Source organism: Oncorhynchus keta, chromosome 34, assembly GCF_023373465.1.
Source record: "Oncorhynchus keta strain PuntledgeMale-10-30-2019 chromosome 34, Oket_V2, whole genome shotgun sequence".
Taxonomy (NCBI): domain Eukaryota; kingdom Metazoa; phylum Chordata; class Actinopteri; order Salmoniformes; family Salmonidae; genus Oncorhynchus; species Oncorhynchus keta.
Window position 1 is genome coordinate 61,391,731 of NC_068454.1, and position 22,104 is coordinate 61,413,834.

At 39.4% G+C, this 22,104-nt stretch overlaps 2 protein-coding genes across 4 annotated transcripts in view; both read right to left on the minus strand.

Moving 5' to 3' along the window:
* Positions 1–13,108, minus strand: part of LOC118367442 (inactive phospholipase C-like protein 2) — a 67,205-nt gene extending 54,097 nt beyond the window's left edge. Inside the window, exons 1-4 of one of the 3 annotated variants that reach the window (XM_035750929.2) lie at positions 10,867–10,909; positions 10,624–10,681; positions 9,982–10,005; positions 9,564–9,854 (exon numbers count right to left, since the gene is read on the minus strand). In XM_035750929.2, the coding sequence (XP_035606822.2) occupies positions 9,564–9,812 (249 nt within the window). In that variant the 5' untranslated portion in view covers positions 9,813–9,854; positions 9,982–10,005; positions 10,624–10,681; positions 10,867–10,909. Of the gene's footprint in view, positions 1–9,563; positions 10,006–10,623 lie in introns of all 3 variants that reach the window. The other 2 variants (XM_035750928.2, XM_035750927.2) reach the window with 2 other exon arrangements.
* A 3,914-nt stretch (positions 13,109–17,022) lies between these two features.
* Positions 17,023–21,855, minus strand: LOC118367443 (cysteine-rich venom protein). Its single transcript, XM_035750930.2, has 8 exons — positions 21,717–21,855; positions 21,294–21,393; positions 19,800–19,900; positions 19,458–19,548; positions 19,000–19,142; positions 18,160–18,248; positions 17,953–18,035; positions 17,023–17,779 (listed from the first exon to the last, which is right to left on the minus strand). Exons 1-8 carry the CDS (start codon positions 21,792–21,794, stop codon positions 17,637–17,639), a joined length of 828 nt encoding a protein of 275 aa, XP_035606823.1. The 5' UTR covers positions 21,795–21,855; the 3' UTR covers positions 17,023–17,636.
* Positions 21,856–22,104: the final 249 nt, after the last annotated feature.

Consider the following 22,104-nt stretch of genomic DNA (forward strand, 5'->3'; position numbering starts at 1 on the left):
AAATATATCACTAGCCACTTTAAAAAATGCTACCTTATATAATGTTACTTACCCTACATTATTCATCTCATATGCATACGTATATACTGTACTCTATATCATCGACTGCATCCTTATGTAATACATGTATCACTAGCCACTTTAACTATGCCACTTTGTTTACATACTCATCTCATATGTATATACTGTACTCGATACCATCTACTGTATCTTGCCTATGCTGCTCTGTACCATCACTCATTCATATATCCTTATGTACATATTCTTTATCCCCTTACACTGTGTATAAGACAGTAGTTTTGGAATTGTTAGTTAGATTACTTGTTGGTTATTATTGTATTGTCGGAACTAGAAGCACAAGCATTTCGCTACACTCGCATTAACATCTGCTAACCATGTGTATGTGACAAATAAACATTTGATTTGATATAATTTATTCAAATTTTCCAGGCTGTTTAAAGGCACAGTCAACTTAGCATATGTAAACTTCTGACCCACTGGATTTGTGATACAGTGAAATATAAGTGAAATAATCTGTCTGTAAACAATTGCTGAAAAATGACTTGTGTCATGCACAAAGTAGATGTCCTAACAGACTTGCCAAAACTGTAGTTTGTTGACAAGAAATTTGTAGTGGTTGAAAAACGAGTTTTAATGACTCCAACCTAAGTGTATGTAAACTTCCGACTTCAACTGTGGGTTGTAAATATTGCTTTTTATCTGGCTTCCCCAGTGATTATACCCACGCACCACTACTGCGGTCTCCCCTAAAAACGTACTACTGCTCCTCTGATGAAAAACGGACCTATGACCAAGTAGCTTGGCATGAAAATGGGTTGGCCTTCAAACTTTCTATTTACTAACACATATTTTCCGGCTTTTCACTGACAGCATACTAGGCCTAGCTTCTTTAATTTTAACAGAGGCAAAATATTGCCGCAGTGCTTAGTTCCTAACATTCTTGCAGCCATTGATATAGCATGGTGAAATATTAATTACAAAAAATAAGATGCACAGAGCATGTGTGACAATTATGTATGCCTACCTGCCTACCGATGGCCGATTACTGAAATAGCAATCATAATACAGCCTTCCCAGTGATAAGTAATTATAGGATTAATGACGCATTGCTCCTGCAATCCATTTGCTCCATGTTCACTTCATAGCTTTTAGGGCTGACCCCATTAAGTCGACTGGTCCAATGTTTGGTCGATAGGCTGTTGGTCGACCAATATTTATTTTTTGTCAAGCAGTGGAAAATATATTTTTTTAAATATGTATGGTACACGAGACACCAGTCTGATTCACGCCTGTCTGAGTGGACTAATCCATTGCAGAGGCCGCAGGGATGGCACACCAGTAGTACATTTACCATTAATTCCCACTATTTTTAATCTACAATGTTTGTTTGGTTAAGGTCATTTCTGTTAATGCATTCAATATATTACTACAGTCTCACCATCGTCCTTGTAGGAGTGGACACATTGTTTGCAGAGCACACAACCTAGGCTACACTGATTTATTTAATTCCATTTACAAGTTGTCAATTTATTCATTGTCTTTTGTTTGTACTGTAGCGCTCCTGTCAATCTTGACTACGGACACACACCTGATTATGCATAGAAGTAAGCCTATAGGCTACCTGGCCTGCACACAAATGCAGGCCTATAAAATGTGCCCCTTTGGGGATCTAATACTAATTCTCAAAGTAATTTTTTCTTCTCCTCAAACGGCAAGTAAACAAAGTCTGTTTTTACATCCATTGAGAATGACAATAGTTCCTCAATGTAGCTTATTTGAAAATTCTTTCCAGCTCTATCCCTTTAGATAAACACTCAGAAAGGGGGAAAAAATGTCATGCCCTGATCCTGTGGAAATATCAAAGTAGGCCTACCTGATTACTTCTTATCCCACAAATATCCTACAGCTGTGTCTCTCTCCGGAGCTCACTGGCACAGGAAACTGAGGGCCCAGAATATTTTAATAGTTGACAATGTTTCAAGTTCCTTGCAGACAGGCCATGCTTAGCCAAGGACAGGATATTTATTTTTATCAGGATAATATCTACCTGCGGACTGCAATGTTTATTTGTTGGCTTTATGTACGCCATTTTTACATATCGGCAATGGCAATAGAAGTTAAGTTTTCAAATGTAATCTTCATTCAAGTAGGATTTTGATTAACCAGATGACATTGATTAAGATATGAAGACTATTATAAATTTAAAATAAAACTGTTCCACGAAAATGAAAAAAGGTTGCCGACGGCTGGTGTAGCCCATTACCGGCAACTTCAGGAGTATAGAAACTGCCATAATCTGCAAAGGCCAGCAGCAGCGGGAGGAAGAGGGTCAGAACAGGTTTTTATTATTCTGGTTAGGCTATATTAAACTCTGGCTCCATCTTTAGTAAATTTGCGTGTCTTCATTTAAAAAATTGCAGTGCTTAAAGCATCAGACAAGCGCAGTAGCCTACATATAGTTGATTTTATTCAAACATAGGGTGTGTCTATATATGGAAAGAACAGACGACTCTCGGTCGACCAACATTGTTTTGTAGTCGGGGACAGCCCTAATAACTTTGCACATTTTAAATCAGTCTGTTGCTAATCGATTTAATTTGAATAGTAGCTAGGGATGGGCACGGTTATTCAAATATCTGAAACGGTTAGTATTTGAATACTTGTGTATTTTTTTAGGCCTAATTTAATTAGGAATGAAAATACCTTGTATTAAGTCAATTATCCATGTGACATTGTTACATACAAGGATGACATTTGAAATTCCTAAATGTAATAAAACAAATGTTTAAATGTACTTTATCACCTGTGTCCCATAATTAAAAAATATATATTTTAAAAAGACATGCATACTGGTAGCCAGCTATGCCGGTATCCTACACACATTTCACAAGTAGCTTTTAGATTTTGTCAGCCTATCAAAACTGCTCTACAGTCCAAGGTTCCATGTGTAGCAAGGGAAGTGAGAGATTTCTATAATCAATGCAAAATGGAATAAAAATTACAGAATTAAACGTTAGCTAAATGAGAATGAGTGAGCTACAAACAATCAACAGGTATGCCGTTTAATCTGAATTATGTTAATTGTTTTCAAGGACAGGGGAGCGCAGCACATTGTAGCCTCAATTACCTAGATAGCTAGCTGGCTAACTTAGCTAGCTGAGAAATCTTCTCTACATTGATTTGATGCAGTCAAGTAGGATTGAGCAATATGGCCAAAATATCATACCACGGTAATACATTTTAAAAATATTTTATGTTTTTGAATAATATGTATTATTTTGTGTATGTCAATCATCCATTTCGTATGATATGTTACAAATTTGTTGTGGCTAACGTTAGTTAAGTGGCTACCCTAGCCACTTAGCTAGATTTAGGGGTCAAGGTTAGGGCTAGGAGTTAGGTTAGGGTTAGCTAAAACGGTTAAGGTTAGGGAAAGGGTTAGATAACATGCTGCTAATAAGTAACAACGCTGTTAATTAGCAAAAATTGTCCTTGAGATTCACACACAACCTTTGGGTTGCTAGATGTTATTATATTATTAGATGTTAGGAGTCAAGGTTAGGAGTTAGGTTAGGGTTAGCTAAGAGTTAAGGTTAGAAGGAGGGTTCACTAACATGCTAAGTAGTTACAAAGTAGCTAAAAAGTAGTTGCAAAATAGCACATTTTGCTAAAATGCTAAACATGTCCATGATGAGATTCGAACACACAACCTTTGCGTTGCAAGACGTTATACACCCACCCTGACCATGCAAACCCTCCTTTTTGTTTTTGCCTCAAGTAATCTTCCATCTTATGTAACCATAGCAAACGTAACATATCATTCCAATTTCAGTGTCCAGGATGGATTTACGCTTACCATGTTATATCTAGTCTATGAGACCAGTGACATTTCACATTCAACAGGGTTTGGTTAGCGCTAGGGTCCAAGAAAGATCAGGCATCATAAACTGTTGTAGGCTGGTGTCGTGTAAACTACTCAATATCGACAAATAACCCTGATCTTGAGAAAAGGGAAGGAAAACAATTGCTGCAAGGGATTCCTAAGCTAACTAAGTATAAGGCTCCCCTTGAAATATGGAGCATCTGAATTGAAAGAGAACATATTGCTTCTCCTGTTCTGCCTGGACCAGAAGAGAAGATTTTTATTATTTGCAGTAGACAGCTGGGAAAAAATCCTAGGCCTACATTTTGCTTGGATGATCACTAAATCAGGGACAAGCTCTGAGCTGTGGTTTTGGCAACAAGATACAGAAGATAATTGATAGCCATCAAACAATGAAGGGACCATGTTAAGGGAACTGTGAAAAAATGATTTAGCCACAGGTTCATTCAAAAATCTGTCATTTCCAGTGGTTGGTCAAAACTGAACAGAATTTTAAAAACTGTTAGGCCAAAGCTACATCATCATTCACATGTGTAGGCCGTCATTGTAAATAAGAATTTGTTCTTAACGGACATGACTAGTTAAATCTGGATTTTTACACCTCAAGCAGTATGATACAGTGGTTTTAATTGTGCGCGTCTACTTATGATTATATTTTGAGCACATACTGTGACCTGACCCAAGCTAGGCCTCTCACACTCAGCAATACCACAATTTTGGAAGCCAAGTTTCAGCCCACTGTGTGTGTGTGTAATTTGAGAAAGTGTTATTTTAAGTCCCAGATAAGTGGGTTCTGTACTTCACCATTTATATTCTTGAAGTCTTTTTACTTTTACTTCACTACATTCCTAAAGAAAAGAATGTACTTTTTACTCCATACATGTTTCCAGACACCCAAGAGTAAATTGAATGGCTAGCAGTACAGGAAAATTGTCAAATTCATGCACTTATCAAGATAACATCCCTGGTCATCCCCATTGCCTCTGATCTGGCAGACTCAGTGTTGGAGTGTGCCCCTGGCTATCCTTAAATAATTGTAAAAACATAAATTAAAATACAAATACAAATTTAAAACCCAATTGTGCTGTCTGGTTTGCTTAATATAGGGAATTTGAAATTACTTACTAGGTATATTTCAGCAATTACATTTACTTTTGATACAAGTATATTTCAAACCAAATACTTTTAGACTTTTACTCAAGCAGTATTTTCATTGGGGGACTTTCACTTGAGTAGTTTTCTTTAGAGATATCTTTACTCAAGTATGACAATTGGGTATTCTTCCACCACTGCCGACCACATCATCTCATCACTGCAGAAAAACTATTCTGCTTTAGTAGGTAAATAGCTTATTATATTACTCAGGGGTTGGAACCATTTTCAAAGAACATGAAAAAGAACAAACCATTTTAAGGAATGGAAACAAAAGTGATATCTAGTGTTCGAGAACAGAACCATTATTTTCAAATCTTAAGTTGTTTTTCTTTGTTCCAGAAATATTACACATTTCTAGTGCATCATTCTGTAATAATTCATGTAATATCCTAAACACATTCCAATCCACTTCATGTCAAGCCCCCTCCATCCCCACATCACAGGAGGCATAATACTGGCCGGAACGAAGCAAATGGAATATCAAACACATGGAAACCATACGTTTGATGTATTTGATACCATTCCACTCCAGCCATTACCACAAGCCTGCACGTATCTGACCAATCAAACATGTAAACAAATATCTTACCCGTTCCACAGAAAGCTGCTCTCTCTGAAAATTGGTGGAGTAAATGTAAAAACCATGTTGATTTCAAAGGTAAAAAAATTAAGGAAAACGTTCAACGTGTGCAATGGGGATTTGCGCTCCATAATACAGTTGAAAATCAGTGTTCATGTTATGTGTGGACAGAAAGTGAAAGTGCCAGTCTTCTCATTGGAAGTGCTTAGATCTTTCATATAAATTCAATCTTGAAGGCTGTGCACAATTAATTATACAGTGAACAAAAAATAAACACAACATGTAAAGTTTTGGTCCCATGTTTCAGGAGCTGAAAAGATACCAGAAATGTTCCATACACACAAAAATATTATTTAGCTCAAATTGTGCACACATTTATTTACATCCCTGTTAGTGAGCATTTCTCCTTTGCCAAGATAATCAATTCACCTGACAGGTGTTGTATATCAAGAAGCTGATTAAACAGCGTGATCATTACACAGAAATACAGTGACGAGATCCTGAGGCCCATTGTCGTGCCATTCATTCGCTGCCATCATCTCATGGCTCAGCATGATGATGCACAGCCCCATGTTGCAAGGATCTGTACACAATTCCTGGAAGCTGAAAATGTCCCAGTTATTCCATGGCCTGTATACTTACCAGACATGTCACCCATTGAGCATTTTTGGGATGCACTGGATTGCCGTGTAGGACAGCGTGTTCCAGTTCCAGCCAATATCCAGCAACTTATCCAGCACAGCCATTGATGAGTGGGACAACATTCCACAATCAACACCCTGATCAACTCTGTGCGAAGGAGATGTGTCACGCTGCATGAGGCAAATGGTGGTCACACCAGATACCGACCGACTGGTTTTCTGATCCACACCACAAGGTGGAAGTGGAGAGGAGAGGTGTAATATGGCAGCACAGGTCTAAGACCTCCAGCAGAACCCACTGCTACTAATGGGAGCTGTCCATTTTAGCTCTGGTCTGACAGGGCCAGCATGATTAGCCTGGAAATTTGCCCAACACTGATTTGCATATGGACCAGTGTTGTATTATACCAACTTGTCAAGGCTTGCAGAGAAGGCTGTTATTGTGTAGTCCTAGTCCCTTATTGCGTTTTGGACATTGGTGGTAAGCCACGTGATAATTTTCGACTACCTTCGGACCAGTCAGTACTAACACGACGTGTGCATTAAGCTTTGTTCAATAGCAATGAGAGGTTTGTCGACACAGAAGGTTTCCCTAGACCAAACAAGAGCTTGGTGAGTGAAAGTATGTGCAGCAAATATTTTTTGGGGGGGGTAAATACAGAATTCTCTGCTCTCCAATACCTTTCAATAGACATAATTGAACTATTAATTTGTAGTTTTTTTTAACCTTGAGTCACAGGAGTGGACATCAGATTAAATAAATAGTTCTTCACAGCTGGGAAGTGAGACAGGTCCTTGTGTGGTGAGAGATCACTTGGATATTTACAAGGCAGAAATGTCAATGTTACCTTCATCAATCTCCAGGCAGAGAGAGAGTCAAAGTTCAACACTTTCAATGTGCCAAAAAAGTGCTGCCCACAAAACCTGGCTTGAAAAAGAGCTTAACTGGAAAGAACCATGTTCATTGCAGGCAAATTAACAATACCACAATGAAAAGGCTCACAATGAATAACATAGTTGATTGAGATTTTGGACAATAACAAGTGCGAGCCTCATCTACAGTAGGACCAGAAATTAGCTGATCAAAAGATATTGATGCAACTTCAGTCACAGTGGGGACTATCCATTCAAAAGGCTACACAGTTGACTTGCAGATATGATAAGAAGGCTAGAGCAGGGACGAGCAACTCCAGTCCTAAGTGGTTGTCTCACCTTTCCCCCCCAATCCCTAGCAAACACATCTGATTAAACTAATTGCAGTCAAAACTAAAAGATCACTCATTGATTATTGAAGTCAGTTGTGTTAGCTGGGGCAAAAATGTGACACCAATCAAGCCACAAAGGACTGGAGTTGCCCATCCCTGGGCAAGAGTGTAAGCCATAAGCAGCTTAAAATCAAAAGATGCAAAGAAATAAGGGATAGACCTACATAAGCTGTTTCCATTAACTTGTCCAGTGATTTTATTGTTGTTGACATTTAGAAAGTTTGCATAGAAATTGCAACAACTGACTTTGTTTCTACTTGTGACAAAAACAGCAGGCCGTAATGATGTCACCCCCCTGCCTCCCAAAAAATGTAACATTCGCAAAAACCGTGTGGCGAATAAAACAATTAAAGTGTTTGAACTGTTTCCAAAATCCATTTAGGGAAATTGTGCATGAATAAATGTGACAGTCTGTATGCCTTCCCACCTACAGTATGTTTCATATCTCAGGTAGCCCGCAAAGGCCAGCATGGATAGAATGCAAGAATTTACTCATATTTGCCATATTCTAATAATTCTCATGTGCCAACGTATCGCCATGGTCTGTGCCATTGTGCAGCTTGCACTCCTGTAGAGCTGAAATAATTGGGTTGTGAAACTTGCATCCAACCAACCAGAAAAGCAAGGCGAAACAATTCAGGCATTCTTGAAAGTCAAGACAATCCTTGTTCTGCAAAGAAACATTTTTATTTTTGCAAGCAGTAGACATTTAGAATTAAAATGTGTAGTGGAGCTTTATAGTTGTGTGACATGTGCCCAGAGTACCTTAAATTATTCGGCAATAATTTATTCTGAAAAACTGTTTCCATCATAATTCCTCACAATAAAGTTTGACAAAAGACACATCCACACATTGAATGGATAAATCTTTAGAACATTTCTTCAATAGCTGCTGTTTCTATTACACGTTGCAATGTGTTTTTGTTGCGACATAGCTTTAATTGAATAAACCTGGGTCAATGGTAACCTGCCTAATGAGCAGCAATAAGCTAAATACAAAAATGCTGTGAGTTTAGCAATGTAATAGCCTCAGGCTGCAAGACCTAGGCTACACTTGAATGCAATTTGTAGGCCTATTTAGGGATTTGTAGCCTTCACTTTCAGGGAAAACAAGTCAAACGAACAACCTTGCAACACAGTCAATATGAGGAAATAGGCGAATGCATCATTTCCTTCATGAGGCCATCTGTTGTCTAATATAGAGGCCAACTGAAAACACTATTGTAATGAAGACAACAGAATACAAAGCTGAGAAGTCTTAATGAGGAAAATCCTTGTCTCTGATGAACTGCTTACAAAACCAATGTGTTCAGACAACAATGGCACCAATTTAATTTGGAAACTGTTCTTAACCACAGGAATTGGTCCTGACTTTCCCAAATGTGGAATGGCAACATATGGTAAACGTCAAGCACTCAAGATTGTTGTTTGAAAGATGCCGCAAACAGATCACTTTGGTCTCCAAATTCAGTTCATGCAAAGCATTCAAGCAATGTTTTCCTACAGAACGTATTTGTAAGAACGCCTGTAACCTAGACATTGTTGTCCCATACTAACTCCCTGTGTCTTCATATTAAGGTCTCAGCTTCAATTTCATAAATGAGTTAGTGAGGACTTGGCCTAGGATATTTTTAAACAATAGTATTCAATCTGATAATGGAGGTGTATCCCCTCCTAGTAGTCACCTATCCAGAATTCAGCTAAATATCTCAGATATTTACCATGAGCTGACAACACAGAAGTTAGTTAATTTGCTCTGAATGGTGAATTGACACTTGCGATGAAATTCAGAAAAGACCTATACTTTAACCTGACTGTTTGCATTGTCACTGTGTGTGTGAACAGTGTTTTTTTTTTTGATTGCAAGTGGTCGTATGGTCGAGGTTGCTGAACCAATGTGCATAACATGTACACTTCGTGGAAGATCAAAGTCTAAGGATGCATCCACTATGCTAACCATCTAGCCAACCATGCATCCCTCTTTGCGTTTTCAAATCCGTATTACAAATATGATTTACCTTTATAATGCTGCTCCTGCGTGGTATTCCAGATTTGGAATCCAATCCGACAGAGGAGTTGTTGGCAGTTTCAAGCCCTGGGCTGTCAGGTAACGCATCTGATCCAACCGTGTTTGCCGGTATCCCACAGTCCCCATTAAAGACCGATACTTCGCACTGCGTCTTCCCGTCTGTTTGATCACAGGGCAAAGCCACCGAATCCCCAGTATTCGATGGAGATGAGCCGTCGTTCTCTCCAAACTCCGCCATAGGCACTCCACGCACACAGCAAGACCAAGCGTAGCTGTCAACCTGCAATGTAGGTGTTTCACTTGCAACGCTGTTGTATTTATCCAATGTCCTGGCTTGCTAACTACCTCGTTATAACATCTGCACAAAAACGTTCCGTATCATCTTTCGGTCCATATTTGACTCGTACCTAATGTGCGCCATGGATTGTGCTCTGTAAAACAAAACACACCATTAACAAGAGACACTGAATATCAATAGATTCAACGGTTCAATGCTAGACATTATCATCTGAAATTGCATGCACACAAGATGTCTAATAAATGTGACTTTGAATAGTAACTGACTACCGTTAGCTAATTACATGCAAACAGTGCATTTGCATTCAATGGAATTTTCAATTGGCAAAACTGTCGGTATAACATTGCAAAATTATGTTTCATAATGGATGCATTAGCTAGCGTTAGCTACATCGTCTCATTTGAAATTGTCTGGTTAAGGCATTCGATAGTTAGCAGCCTAGCTAAGCTTCGTTAGTCAACAAGTTAGCCATATTTACAATCGTCACGGATAGACGTGGCTGGTTTGTTAGCTGCTGTGTGTATTTAGACTAGAGCTAATTTAGTTATCGCTAGTTAACGTAGTCAGACATCCGTACTCTGCCATGTTACGTGAACTGACAAATTAGCCCACATTTCATAAACTTGCCAATAGTTAGCTAACATTAACTAACCTGGCAAGCTAATACTAGAGCCAAATATGTTCTAACTAACCCTCTCGTATCTGTTCTACAGCCACCCATGGCAACATAATGTCGTGTTATCACACTTGCCTTGCTTGATAAAATCTTGTAGAAAGAGAACAAAGTTCCATTCTGCTGTGCTATCCAGCTGCAACGACAATACTACTGTTCAGTCCCTGCACCACCAGTTGCTGCATTAGCTAGCTTGTTAACAAGTAGTCACCGAGTAAACCCAACTGTCAATACATTAGCTATCTAAATCAAATGTATCTAGCGAGCTAACCGTTTAGAAAAATTCGAAAAGTGAACGAATTACTTGCAACGACAACGAACCTTCTTTCAATCAAACTTTGCTTATAAAAAAAGGTAATCGATCAATCCGGTTCTCTATAATTACACTAGATGACTAATGAGGGCACTGTTTTGATGCCACCGCCCCTACGTCCTGGCACGCACCCAACACAGTAAAAACAAAATAATTTTGGAAGCTATACAAATGCAATTATTCATGTCTAAACTATTATTTCCCACGTTTATTCTATTACAGACACCTTCATACATACTTTAAATATATATTATGTGAGTTAAACATACATACATACTTATATATATATTAATGTATTTAAAGTATGATTTTTGAAAGTATTAATGTTACTATCCCCACTACAACAACAAATACTTATGCATGTAATTTTGTCCTTGACACGTTTAACTGAAATACTGTATAATTCCATTCATTCCTATGGCGGACTCCGTATTCTGGGGAGTGCCAATATGGTCGACCGGTATTTTCAAAGTCCCTCATTGGCCAATACGTAGGATATACAATCCAGGGTTTATTTTTCGTGCATTCGGAAAGTATTGAGATCCTTTCCCTTTTCCCATATTTTGTAACGATACAGCCTTATTTAAAAAATAAAAATATTTATTCCCTCATCAATCTACACAGTACCCCATAATGACAAGATGAAAACATGTTTGTCGGAATGTGTGCAAATGTATTAAAATCAAAAAACAGAAATACCTTATTTATATAAGTATTCAGACCCTTTGCTATGAGACTCGAAATTGAGCTCAGGTGCATCCTGTTTCCTTTGATCATCCTTGAGATGTTTCTACAACTTGATTGGAGTCGACCTGTGGTAAATTCAATTGATTTGACATGATTTGGAAAGACACACAAATCTCTATATAAGGTCTCACAATTGACAGTGCATTTCAGAGCAAAAACCAAACCATGACGACAAAGGAATTGGCCGTAGAGCTCCGAGACAGGGTGGTGTCGATGCACGTATCTGGGGAAGGGTACCAAAAAATGTCTGCAGCATTGAAGGTCCCCAAGAATACAGTGGCCTCCATCAATCAAATGTAAGAAGATTGGAACCAACAAGACTCTTCTTAGAGCTGGCCGCCCGGCCAAACTAAGAAGGGCCTAGGTCAGGGAGGTGAACAAGAACCCGATGGTCACTCTGGCAGAGCTCGAGAGTTCTTCTGTGGAGATGGGACAACCTTCCAGAAGGACAACCATCTCTGCAGCACTCCACCTTTATCGTAGAGTGGTCAGACAGAAGTCCCTGCTCAGTAGACAGAAGTCCCTGCTCAGTAGACAGCAGTCCCTGCTCAGTAGACAGAAGTCCCTGCTCAGTAAAAGGCACAAAGTCTGTAGCCATGAAGTGCTTTGAAAAGCTAGTCACGGCTCACATCAACAACATAATCCCAGAAACCCTAGACCAACTCCATTTTGCATACTGCCCCAACAGATCCACATATGCAATCTCTATTGCACTCCACACTGCTCTTTCACACCTGGACAAATGGAAGACCTATGTGAGAATGCTATTCATTGACGACATCTCAGCGTTCAACGCCATTGTGCCCTCATAACTCATCACTAAGCTAAGGAACCTGGGACTAAACCTCCCTCTGCAACTGTATCCTGGACTTCCTGACGGGCCGCCCCAGGTGGTAAGGGTAGGTAATAACACATCCGTCACGCTGATCCTCAACACGGAGGCCCCTCAGGGGTGCGTGCTCAGTCCTCTCCTATACTTCCTGTTCACTCATGACTGTGTGGCCAGGCACGACTCCAACACCATCATTAAGTTTGTCGATGACACAACAGTGGCCTGATCACCGACAATGACGAGACAGCCTATAAGGAGGAAGTCAGAGACCTGGCTGTGGGGTGCCAGGACAACAACCTCGAGAGCATGCTGACTGGTTGCATCACTGCCTGGTATGGCAAATGCTCGGCCTCCGACCGCAAGGCACTACAGAGGGTAGTGTGTACGGCCCGGTACATCACTGGGGTTAAGCTTCCTGCCATGCAGGACCTCTATACCAGGCGGTGTCAGAGGAAGGCCCTCAAATTTGTCAAAGGCTCCAGCCACACTTGTCATAGATTGTTCTCTCTGCTACTGCACGGCAAGCGGTACTGGAGCTCTAAGTCTAGGTCAAAGATGCTTCTAAACAGCTTCTACCCCCAAGCCTTAAGACTCCTGAACATCTAATCAAATGGCTGTCTGAAAACACAACCATCGCGGGATCTACGAGTGATGAATTTCCGGCCAAGGGTGGTCCATTTAAAACTCATTCTTTCCTCCGTCGCCCTTTGCCCTTCAAGTGTATACTCGTCAGACATCATGATACGTCGTCAGAAGTGTCCACTTAATTTGAGGGCTGAGGGCATAGGGTGTGTCTTTTAAATGTTTGGATCGCAGTCAGTGTTTCTTCCGACACATTGGTGCGGCTGGCTTCCGGGTTAAGCAAGCAGTATGTCAAGAAGCAGTGCCGCTTGGCAGGGTCATGTTTCAGAGGACGCAAGGCTCTCGACCTTCACCTCTCCTGAGTCCGTACCTTGGCTGCATTCCAAACACTTAAAAGACACACCCTATCCCCTCAGCCCTCAAATTAAGTGGACACTTCTGATGATGTATCATGACGTCTGACGAGTATACACTTTCAGGGCAAGGGGCGAGGGAGGAAGGAATTATTTTTAAATGGGCCACCCTTGCCCGGAAATTCGTCACTCATTCATCCCGCGATTGTGTTTTCAGCCATCGGTAGCTTGTGGGTGCTTTATATGCGCTACAGTCAATTATGAGTGCATGTCTACTTATATTAACTATGTAATTATTCATATATGCCTCCTGTATGATAGCTTGCAAACTAATTAGCTAACAAACGTTAGCCTGCCTTGATACTTCAAATCAAATTTATTTATATAGCCCTTCGTACATCAGCTGATATCTCAAAGTGCTGTACAGAAACCCGGCCTAAAACCCCAAACAGCAAGCAATGCAGGTGTAGAAGCACGGTGGCTAGGAAAAACTCCCTAGAAAGGCCAAAACCTAGGAAGAAACCTAGAGAGGAACCAGGCTATGTGGGGTGGCCAGTCCTCTTCTGGCTGTGCCGGGTGGAGATTATAACAGAACATGGCCAAGATGTTCAAATGTTCATAAATTACCAGCATGGTCGAATAATAATAAGGCAGAACAGTTGAAACTGGAGCAGCAGCACAGTCAGGTGGACTGGGGACAGCAAGGAGTCATCATGTCAGGTAGTCCTGGGGCATGGTCCTAGGGCTCAGGTCCTCCGAGAGAGAGAAAGAAAGAGAGAATTAGAGAGAGCATATGTGGGGTGGCCAGTCCTCTTCTGGCTGTGCCGGGTGGAGATTATAACAGAACATGGCCAAGATGTTCAAATGTTCATAAATGACCAGCATGGTCAAATAATAATAAGGCAGAGCAGTTGAAACTTGAGCAGCAGCATGGCCAGGTGGACTGGGGACAGCAAGGAGTCATCATGTCAGGTAGTCCTGGGGCATGGTCCTAGGGCTCAGGTCCTCCGAGAGAGAGAGAGAAAGAGAGAAGGAGAGAATTAGAGAACGCACACTTAGATTGACACAGGACACTGAATAGGACAGGAGAAGTACTACAGATATAACAAACTGACCCTAGCACCCCGACACAAACTACTGCAGCATAAATACTGGAGGCTGAGACTTCTGCCAAGCTACTTTCCAAAAGCTAACCAAACAAAAACATCATTACTTTTATGAGACGTGTTTGTGCATTAGTAGCACAATTTCTAACTTATTTACTTTTTTTTTTTTACTTACACTTGTATATTGACTTCATATTGACATTGAGGTTTTAATTTTTGCTGCACTTTTCTTAGTGGATGAACAATCGTCACGAACTGAATTATGTGGCGTTCCAGGCCCCGAAGTGAATATAATTTAAAAACGAGGGCTGAGGGGCTAACGTTGCAAACTTCCCTTGCTTGGCTAATCATTTGGACCGACGACAAATATTGCCACGGGGATTCTCCCAAGGGCATAAGTGGATGAGGGTGTGTCTTTTATGAGCCCTTGTCCCAAGGTACTCTGTACCGGAGTTGCAGCGATGGGACAAAACTGTAACTACCAATTGGATATCACAGATTTGGGGAGAAAAAGGTGTAATATACTGTATATATGTCAATGCTTTAACTTAAAAACAACTCCAAGTGTATTTTGAATTAATATACTAAATTACAATTTAAAGCGTTTCAAATTGAAGTACAGTTTTAATGAGTGTGTTTACATTTAAAGATAGTGAACATATACTGTAGTATACTTCACTGAAAAACAATTAATTTAAAGTACACTTCTAATAAGTGTATTGAATGTTGACGATAGTATATTTATAGTATATTAAAAGCTTTAAAAATATAGTAATTTAAAGTACACTTTAAATAAGTCTGTTAGTGTAATGATATTATATTTATAGTATACTTAAGATAAGAAAAATACATCTCGTATTTGAAGTATATTATTACAAAATGTTGTATATTTATGTATACTTGTGATATATAAAAATATTACACATTTTTCGCTTGGGATGTTAATCAGAGAATGTTAAAATCTTGGATTTAATTCAGTGCTCTTGGATTTAATTCAAGATGCTGGAGTGTGTCAATCCAAATGATTTCCTGGGTAAAAATATAGCATTTTACGGTCTGAAAAATGTCCATCTGAGACGTTATCAATATGCTGTATTTATGTCAATTGTCAACAGATCATAACTTGTAGAAGACTATATGTTCCTTCAATAGCATAGCCTATCCAGTTATTGAACCAGATAACAGTATAATTAATTGTTTTTCTTGTAGCAGCTCTTATTCTCTTTAGCTATTCAAAAATGATCCTTACAGTTTACGTTCTAATATTTTAGTCAAAGTTAATCATGCCTGAGTTTATGTGCAGGAGGGTATGCATTGCTGAAGTTTTTATAGCCTACACATGAGACATGAACATAAACAGTTATATTGAACCTTTTTTGAATCAAATTCTAGACAATAAATATACTGCAGAATACCTTACCTCTATATCAGTGTGCCAGTTCCACCTTGTGTTGCCTTCTCAGGGTTCTTATTAGAAGTCATGTGTCTTTTTTCTGATAAAGGATCAGTTCACATAAATCAATGTTGTAAGGGACAGGAGAAGGGACGGTGTACACTAACTGTTCAAAAGCACATTTTGTCCATTAAAATAACATCCAGGATGCTGGCCTTCTAGGCAGAGTTCCTCTTTCCAGTGTCTGTGTTCTTTTACCCATCTTTTATTTTTATTGGCCAGTCTGAGAGATCGCTTTCTCTTTGCAACTCTGCCTAGAAGGCCAGCATCCCGGAGTCGCCTCTTCACTGTTGACGTTGAGACTGGTGTTTTGCGAGTACTATTTAATGAAGCTGCCAGTTGAGGATTTGTGAGGCGTCTGTTTCTCAAACTAGACACACTAATGTACTTGTCCTCTTGCTCAGTTGTGCACCGGAGCCTCCCACTCCTCTTTCTATTCTGGTTAAAGCCAGTTTGCGCTGTTCTGTGAAGGGAGTAGTACACAGCATTGTATTAGATCTTCAGTTTCTTGGCAATTTCTCGCATGGAATAGCCTTAATTTCTCAGAACAAGTATAGACTGACGAGTTTCATAGTCTAATAGACTGACGAGTTTCATAGTCTAAAGAAGGCTTGTTTTATTGCTTCTTTAATCAGGACGGCAGTTTTCAGCTGTGCTAACATAATTGCAAAAGGGTTTTCTAATGATCAATTTGCCTTTTAAAATGCTAAACTTGGATTAGCAAACACAATGTGCCATTGGAACACAAGAGTGATGGTTGCTGATAATGGGCCTCTGTACCCTTATGTAGATATTCCATAAAAAATCAGCCATTTCCAGCTACAATAGTCATTTACAACATTAACAGTATCTGCACTGTATTTCTGATCAATTTTATGTTATTTTAATGGACAAAAACATGTGCTTTTTTTTTCTTTCAAAAACAAGGACATTTCTAAGTGACCCCAAACTTTTGAACGGCAGTGTATATCAAGCCTGCAGATGGTCATGTTATTCTGATACAGAATTTACTGTTGTACAACAGAGGCATCTGGTGGTGACGCTGACTATGTGATAGTGAGTTGTAAAACCATTAACACAGAGTCCATGAATTAATCTTCATGATCATTTAATGTGATTAAGGAAAATAATAAGGGTTATGTATTTCTGTCATGTGCAAACATTTAATGTTGATAGAACAAATGGTGAGCAGCATGAATCAACTTAAAGTTAAATGTGTTGAGGTATTGCAGTTCTGTATAACCATATTACTGTGTGGTTAATTAGCTAAATAATCGACATGTTCACTGTTACTGTAACTGATGGAAATATTGCTTCTCGAAATGTAGAGGATATTCTTATTCAACGTCCATGCAAATCAAAAATTGATTTTCTTTGGTGAAATGGGTATGAAGACATTGAAACCAATGAAAGGGAACAAAATCAATTGCAACGCTTCAAACTAACATTAGTTACTGTAGGTTATACACCTTATGTTACCCCCAGAATAAGAATCATGTTTTATCTGTACCTTAGACCTACAGTGATAATTAAAATATTATTAGTGATAGTTAGTATTTTTCAAATCAACTGACTTTACCAGAAGTACAGTAGATAGATCAGCCAGGTTTTATGTTTTTTTTTCGTCTTCTAAAAGACAAGGAAACAACAGAGGAATCATTCAAAGTTATCTTTCAGTGGACCATTTTGGAGAGGTCTGGTGGTTTCACTTCTTTGCTATTGGGATGATTTTGGAGGTGCACAGGCAGAGGGCGGGACACCAGGCGTACACCAAAGGATTACTGCACCCGGCCTGTTCTTTCATGGCGGCACAATTGACATACTTGTTTAAGTAAGGACAGGGATTGGCTGAAATGACACATAAGAAGAAACATTGGCCGTCAATTCATTGTATATTGACCGTTTACATTTGGGGATTATTGTACATTGAACCTTGTGAACATGTTTTTGAAACACTAACATTGCTGAGTCACATTGGTAAGATTTTAGACCACATGCATTTCATCATGTCTGATACTTACTGCAAAGCTTATTTTCGCAGGAGTTGGGGCAGTCGGCACATGTAGCTCCTTCCTTGTATGGAGCCACTCCTCTGTAGTTTCCCCTGTTAACCAAAGTATTGAAATGATCGCTGGATGATGCCTACCTTCCACTACCAGTTACAGTAAATTGGGTGAAATTGTACACGGGTGTTAGGTGCATTTCTGGGTGTGATTAGTGCAACATACGCTCTGTAATACTGGCACCCATAGAAGTAGACTGAGCCAGGACACAGGGCCACACCACAGCCAACCTTGTATGAACTGTTCCAAACCACCTTCAGGTATATGGAAGGAAACACCGTTTAGTGTTATCCGAGTTTCATTGGCGAATAACCATAATGACACTTGTCGGTAACTACACACCACTCTGACTACCATACAGCACAGCAAATCAAATCAATTGTTACATGTCTCATCCACATATGTAGCAGATGTTATTTTGAGTGTAGCACAATGGTTCATAACAATATACACTGAGTAGACAAAATGTTGAGAACGAAGAACACCGGCTCTTTCCAATGACGTAGACTGACCGGGGGTGAATCCAGGTGAAAGCTATGATCTCTTATTTATGTCACTTGTTAAATCCACTTCAAACAGTGTATATGAAGGAGAGGAGACCGGTTAAAGAAGGATTTTTAAGCCTTGAGAGAATTGAGACCTGGATTGTGTACGTGTGCCATTCAGAGGGTGAATGGACTAGACAAAAGATTTAAGTGCCTTTGAATGATTTTATGGTAGTAGGTGCCAGGTGCACCGATTTGTGGGGAGACAACTCAATATTAGGAAGGTGTTCAATTTTCGAGTCTCATAGCAAAGGGTCTGAATACTTATGTAAATATGTTTTTTTGTTGTTTTTAATCACTTAGTCATTATGGGGTATTGTGTGTAGATTCGTGAGGAAAATGTTTTATTTCATCCATTTTAGAAGGCTGTAACATAACAATGTGGAAAAAGTCAACAAGTCTGAATACTATCTGAAGGCACTTCATGTCATAGTGTATCTGCACATAAGATGAATGTTACCTGTGTGTAGTGGCCAATGGATTTACCATTGATAGATCCATTGGGATAGGAGTAGTCTATGACCTCACTGTGCCAGGCTGTAACGATTTGAGTCCAATTCGTAGAAGCGGAGGACATGAACAGGTTCTCACCCATTTCGTAGTCTGTTCAGAAGTGAAGCATGCATGGAAAAGTTTACTAAATAGGTGTGTAACAGTGAAATCAAACTGGAACAGTTTACTAAAATGTCTCTGAATGCAGGATTTAAGATGTCAACAAACGTAAGCTACCATAGAGAGTCACTGGTGATAAGAACTCATGACATTCAAAATATATTTGAGCTTAAGATCACGCTCACATTGATACCATTGCAGCCAAAGTCTTGAGTTGCATGAATCAATCAAATATATTTGTTTTAGTTTGCTCTACAACAGGGGACGAACAGGAGATGTCAAGGAGAGACAAAGGGGAAAAGGTACCGCCAAGCATGCGACTGCTGGGTGGGCCATGAGCCATGGAGCAGGTGTCAACCCAAGCCTGAGCACTGGCCGCTGCCTCCTCGCTCCAGTTCTGCAGATCAAATACTAACAGTTCTAGAATAAAGCCATCCACAAGACTGACATCCACATACTAGTGTCCAAGGAGTATTTTGTGGCCACTGTATTTTCTCTACCTGTACATAGACTAACCATATAGGGCTGCTCTATGAATTACCAATCAGGGATTCTATTCTTTATGATGGATTTTGGGGGATACTATGTTGGAAACATTGATTCTGAGGTTTGTTACTGGTGGAAAGTACATGAATTATGAAAGTTTACCATCTTGAGCATGTCTCTAGCAGTTGGCGTAACCGCTCTCCGGAAGGCGTTGTGCTGGTTAAGGATCTCAGCCTGAACTGCTGTGCTGTCTGGGCAAATATCTATACATACACACACACACATTATATTGTGGGATTATATGCACATTACTTACTCCATGTGTAAATACTTCACTAAACCATAATACAAAGCAACTATTTACTCCTAATGTCTTTGCCAACGTCTGGACAATGAGTCCCAAATCAATCCACGTTCTTTTGTAAAGACAACACATGATGAATTAAACATTGAGTGTGATAATTAAATCCAGTTGAATTCATTTATAATCATGTTGGTAGAGGATATTGAAAGTCTACACACCGTTTGCAAAGTCTTCACATGAAATTGAAAGGGATTACATTTTTTCCTACAGTACAGATCTACATAATCTACTCCACCTTTTGAAGTTTACACTACCAACTCTTAGGGCAGCATATGCCAATTTTTTTGGGTCAAAATTGCTCAAGCGCAGTATATTTGGTTGGGAATCATTGATGGAAAGCATATTTAAACCTCTTTTCAAGCAAATTTATGTCAGGACTGAGTCCAGACAACTCGGCAACACAACACCTTGGAAATCCAATCAGGTGTGTCTTTGACATAACATTATGTATAATTGTCTCACTGAAAAATACAACTCTGTCCCAGGATTTTGAGAAGACTGAGGAGGGTTATTTTTGTCAATGTTTACCTGGGCTTTGAGGCTTTCATATTTATTTTGAAATTGACGCGCCTCCCAGTCCCTGCCGATGAGAAGCAATACCTATAACATGATACTGCCACCCTAATACTAACCCTGAGGTAGTTTTTTTTCTGGAAAATTCTACCTATTTAATGCCAAAGACACATCCGAATGGCTTTCCAAGAGTTGTTTACTTGTTCCTGAATGGTCCAGTCTCAGTCCTGAATGAAATCTCCTTAAAAAAAAAGGTTTGAATATTGCTGTCCATCAATGATTCCCAGCCAAAGTTAATGACAAAACAATGAATACATGTTGCCCTAAGAGTTGTGCAAAGTTGGTAGAATCTTATTCGAAATGATTCAATGCTGTAATGGCTGCCAAAGGTGTTTCAACCAAGTATGAACTCTGGGGTGTCAAGACATATGCAATCAAGACATTTTCATTTAATTTTGAATTGATTTGGAAAACGTTCTATAATTGTCTTTTACTTTTAAAATCTGGAGTAGGTTGTGTAATCCCTTTTTAAATGTTCAGGCAGCAAAATGTGGAGACTGTGCAACGAGTGTGTACACTTTCACTGGGCACTGTGTTAGAATGTTCGAAAGGAATTGTACTTACTTGACTGTGGACACAGCAGTAGGAGATGGCTCAAGGGAAAGAATGAAAAGCTTTCAGAGTAAGACCTTTCATAAATACTTTAACGTGTAATTGGTTTCATGTCTAATATACTGTTTCAGATGACATATGTTATTTTCAGTAATTAGTAGGAGTACTTACCACATTGCACGCAGAGTACACTTCATGCAGTGTCAGGATGCAAACCAATAACTCAAACATTGTGCCTGAAATCCAGGAGAGAGAGACTGCACCTATCTAGAATAAGAATCCACATGATCAGAATGGAGTACATTGCCTTCGTTTGCCTGTTGTCAGAATCTTTGTACAACTGCATGCTAGTATCTATTGCATTTTTGTTACTGTATTTTAACATCAACTTTTGTCTTTTCCCACTAACATATTCACATTGATAGCCATAAGCAAAAATGTTACTAACAATAAAAATAGGCAATCCTTTGAGAATCAAGAGATTAGCCTTTGCACATCACGGAGATTGATGACCTCATATTTGAACTTGCATGTTCTCGAATAGTAATGCTGTAAAGATCTGTACTTCTTGCAAAGCGAAGAGGCTTTACCTGCTCATGGGTCTTCAAGGAGGTTGAGTGGTGCTTGGTGCTGTTCTTTTTCCTTTTATATGGCCAACGCCGGGCCATATTCGTGACTGTGGTAGGCTCACCTTTTCTTTCACTACTAATGAGGCAGAGGCTATCAATATTACACAATAAATGCAGAACAACAATACATCCAGAAACCAGTATTGAGAAGCTGACAGAAGTAAATATGAATTTGTAAGCGCATGGGGTGTAGTTTCTCCACTGCAAACCTCCACAAAGAAAGGAGAAGCGCTCTGTAAATACTAGTGTAAATAAAAGAACAATTATGGATGGCGTTGACTGCATATGAGTGGATGCATTTCTTTGTTTGGAATGGAACGCCAATTCTGAAAGTAGGGACCTCGCAATG

Excerpts from the sequence above, each read along its gene's own strand:
- LOC118367443 (XM_035750930.2), bottom strand. The coding sequence starts at position 21,794 with ATGGCCCGGCGTTGGCCATATAAAAGGAAAAAGAACAGCACCAAGCAC. Across the intron at positions 19,901-21,293 it reads CTCTGCGTGCAATGTGGTAA|ATATTTGCCCAGACAGCACA; the intron begins GTACTCCTACTA and ends GTGTATGTATAG. Across the intron at positions 18,249-18,999 it reads CCATTGGCCACTACACACAG|GTGGTTTGGAACAGTTCATA; the intron begins GTAACATTCATC and ends ATATACCTGAAG.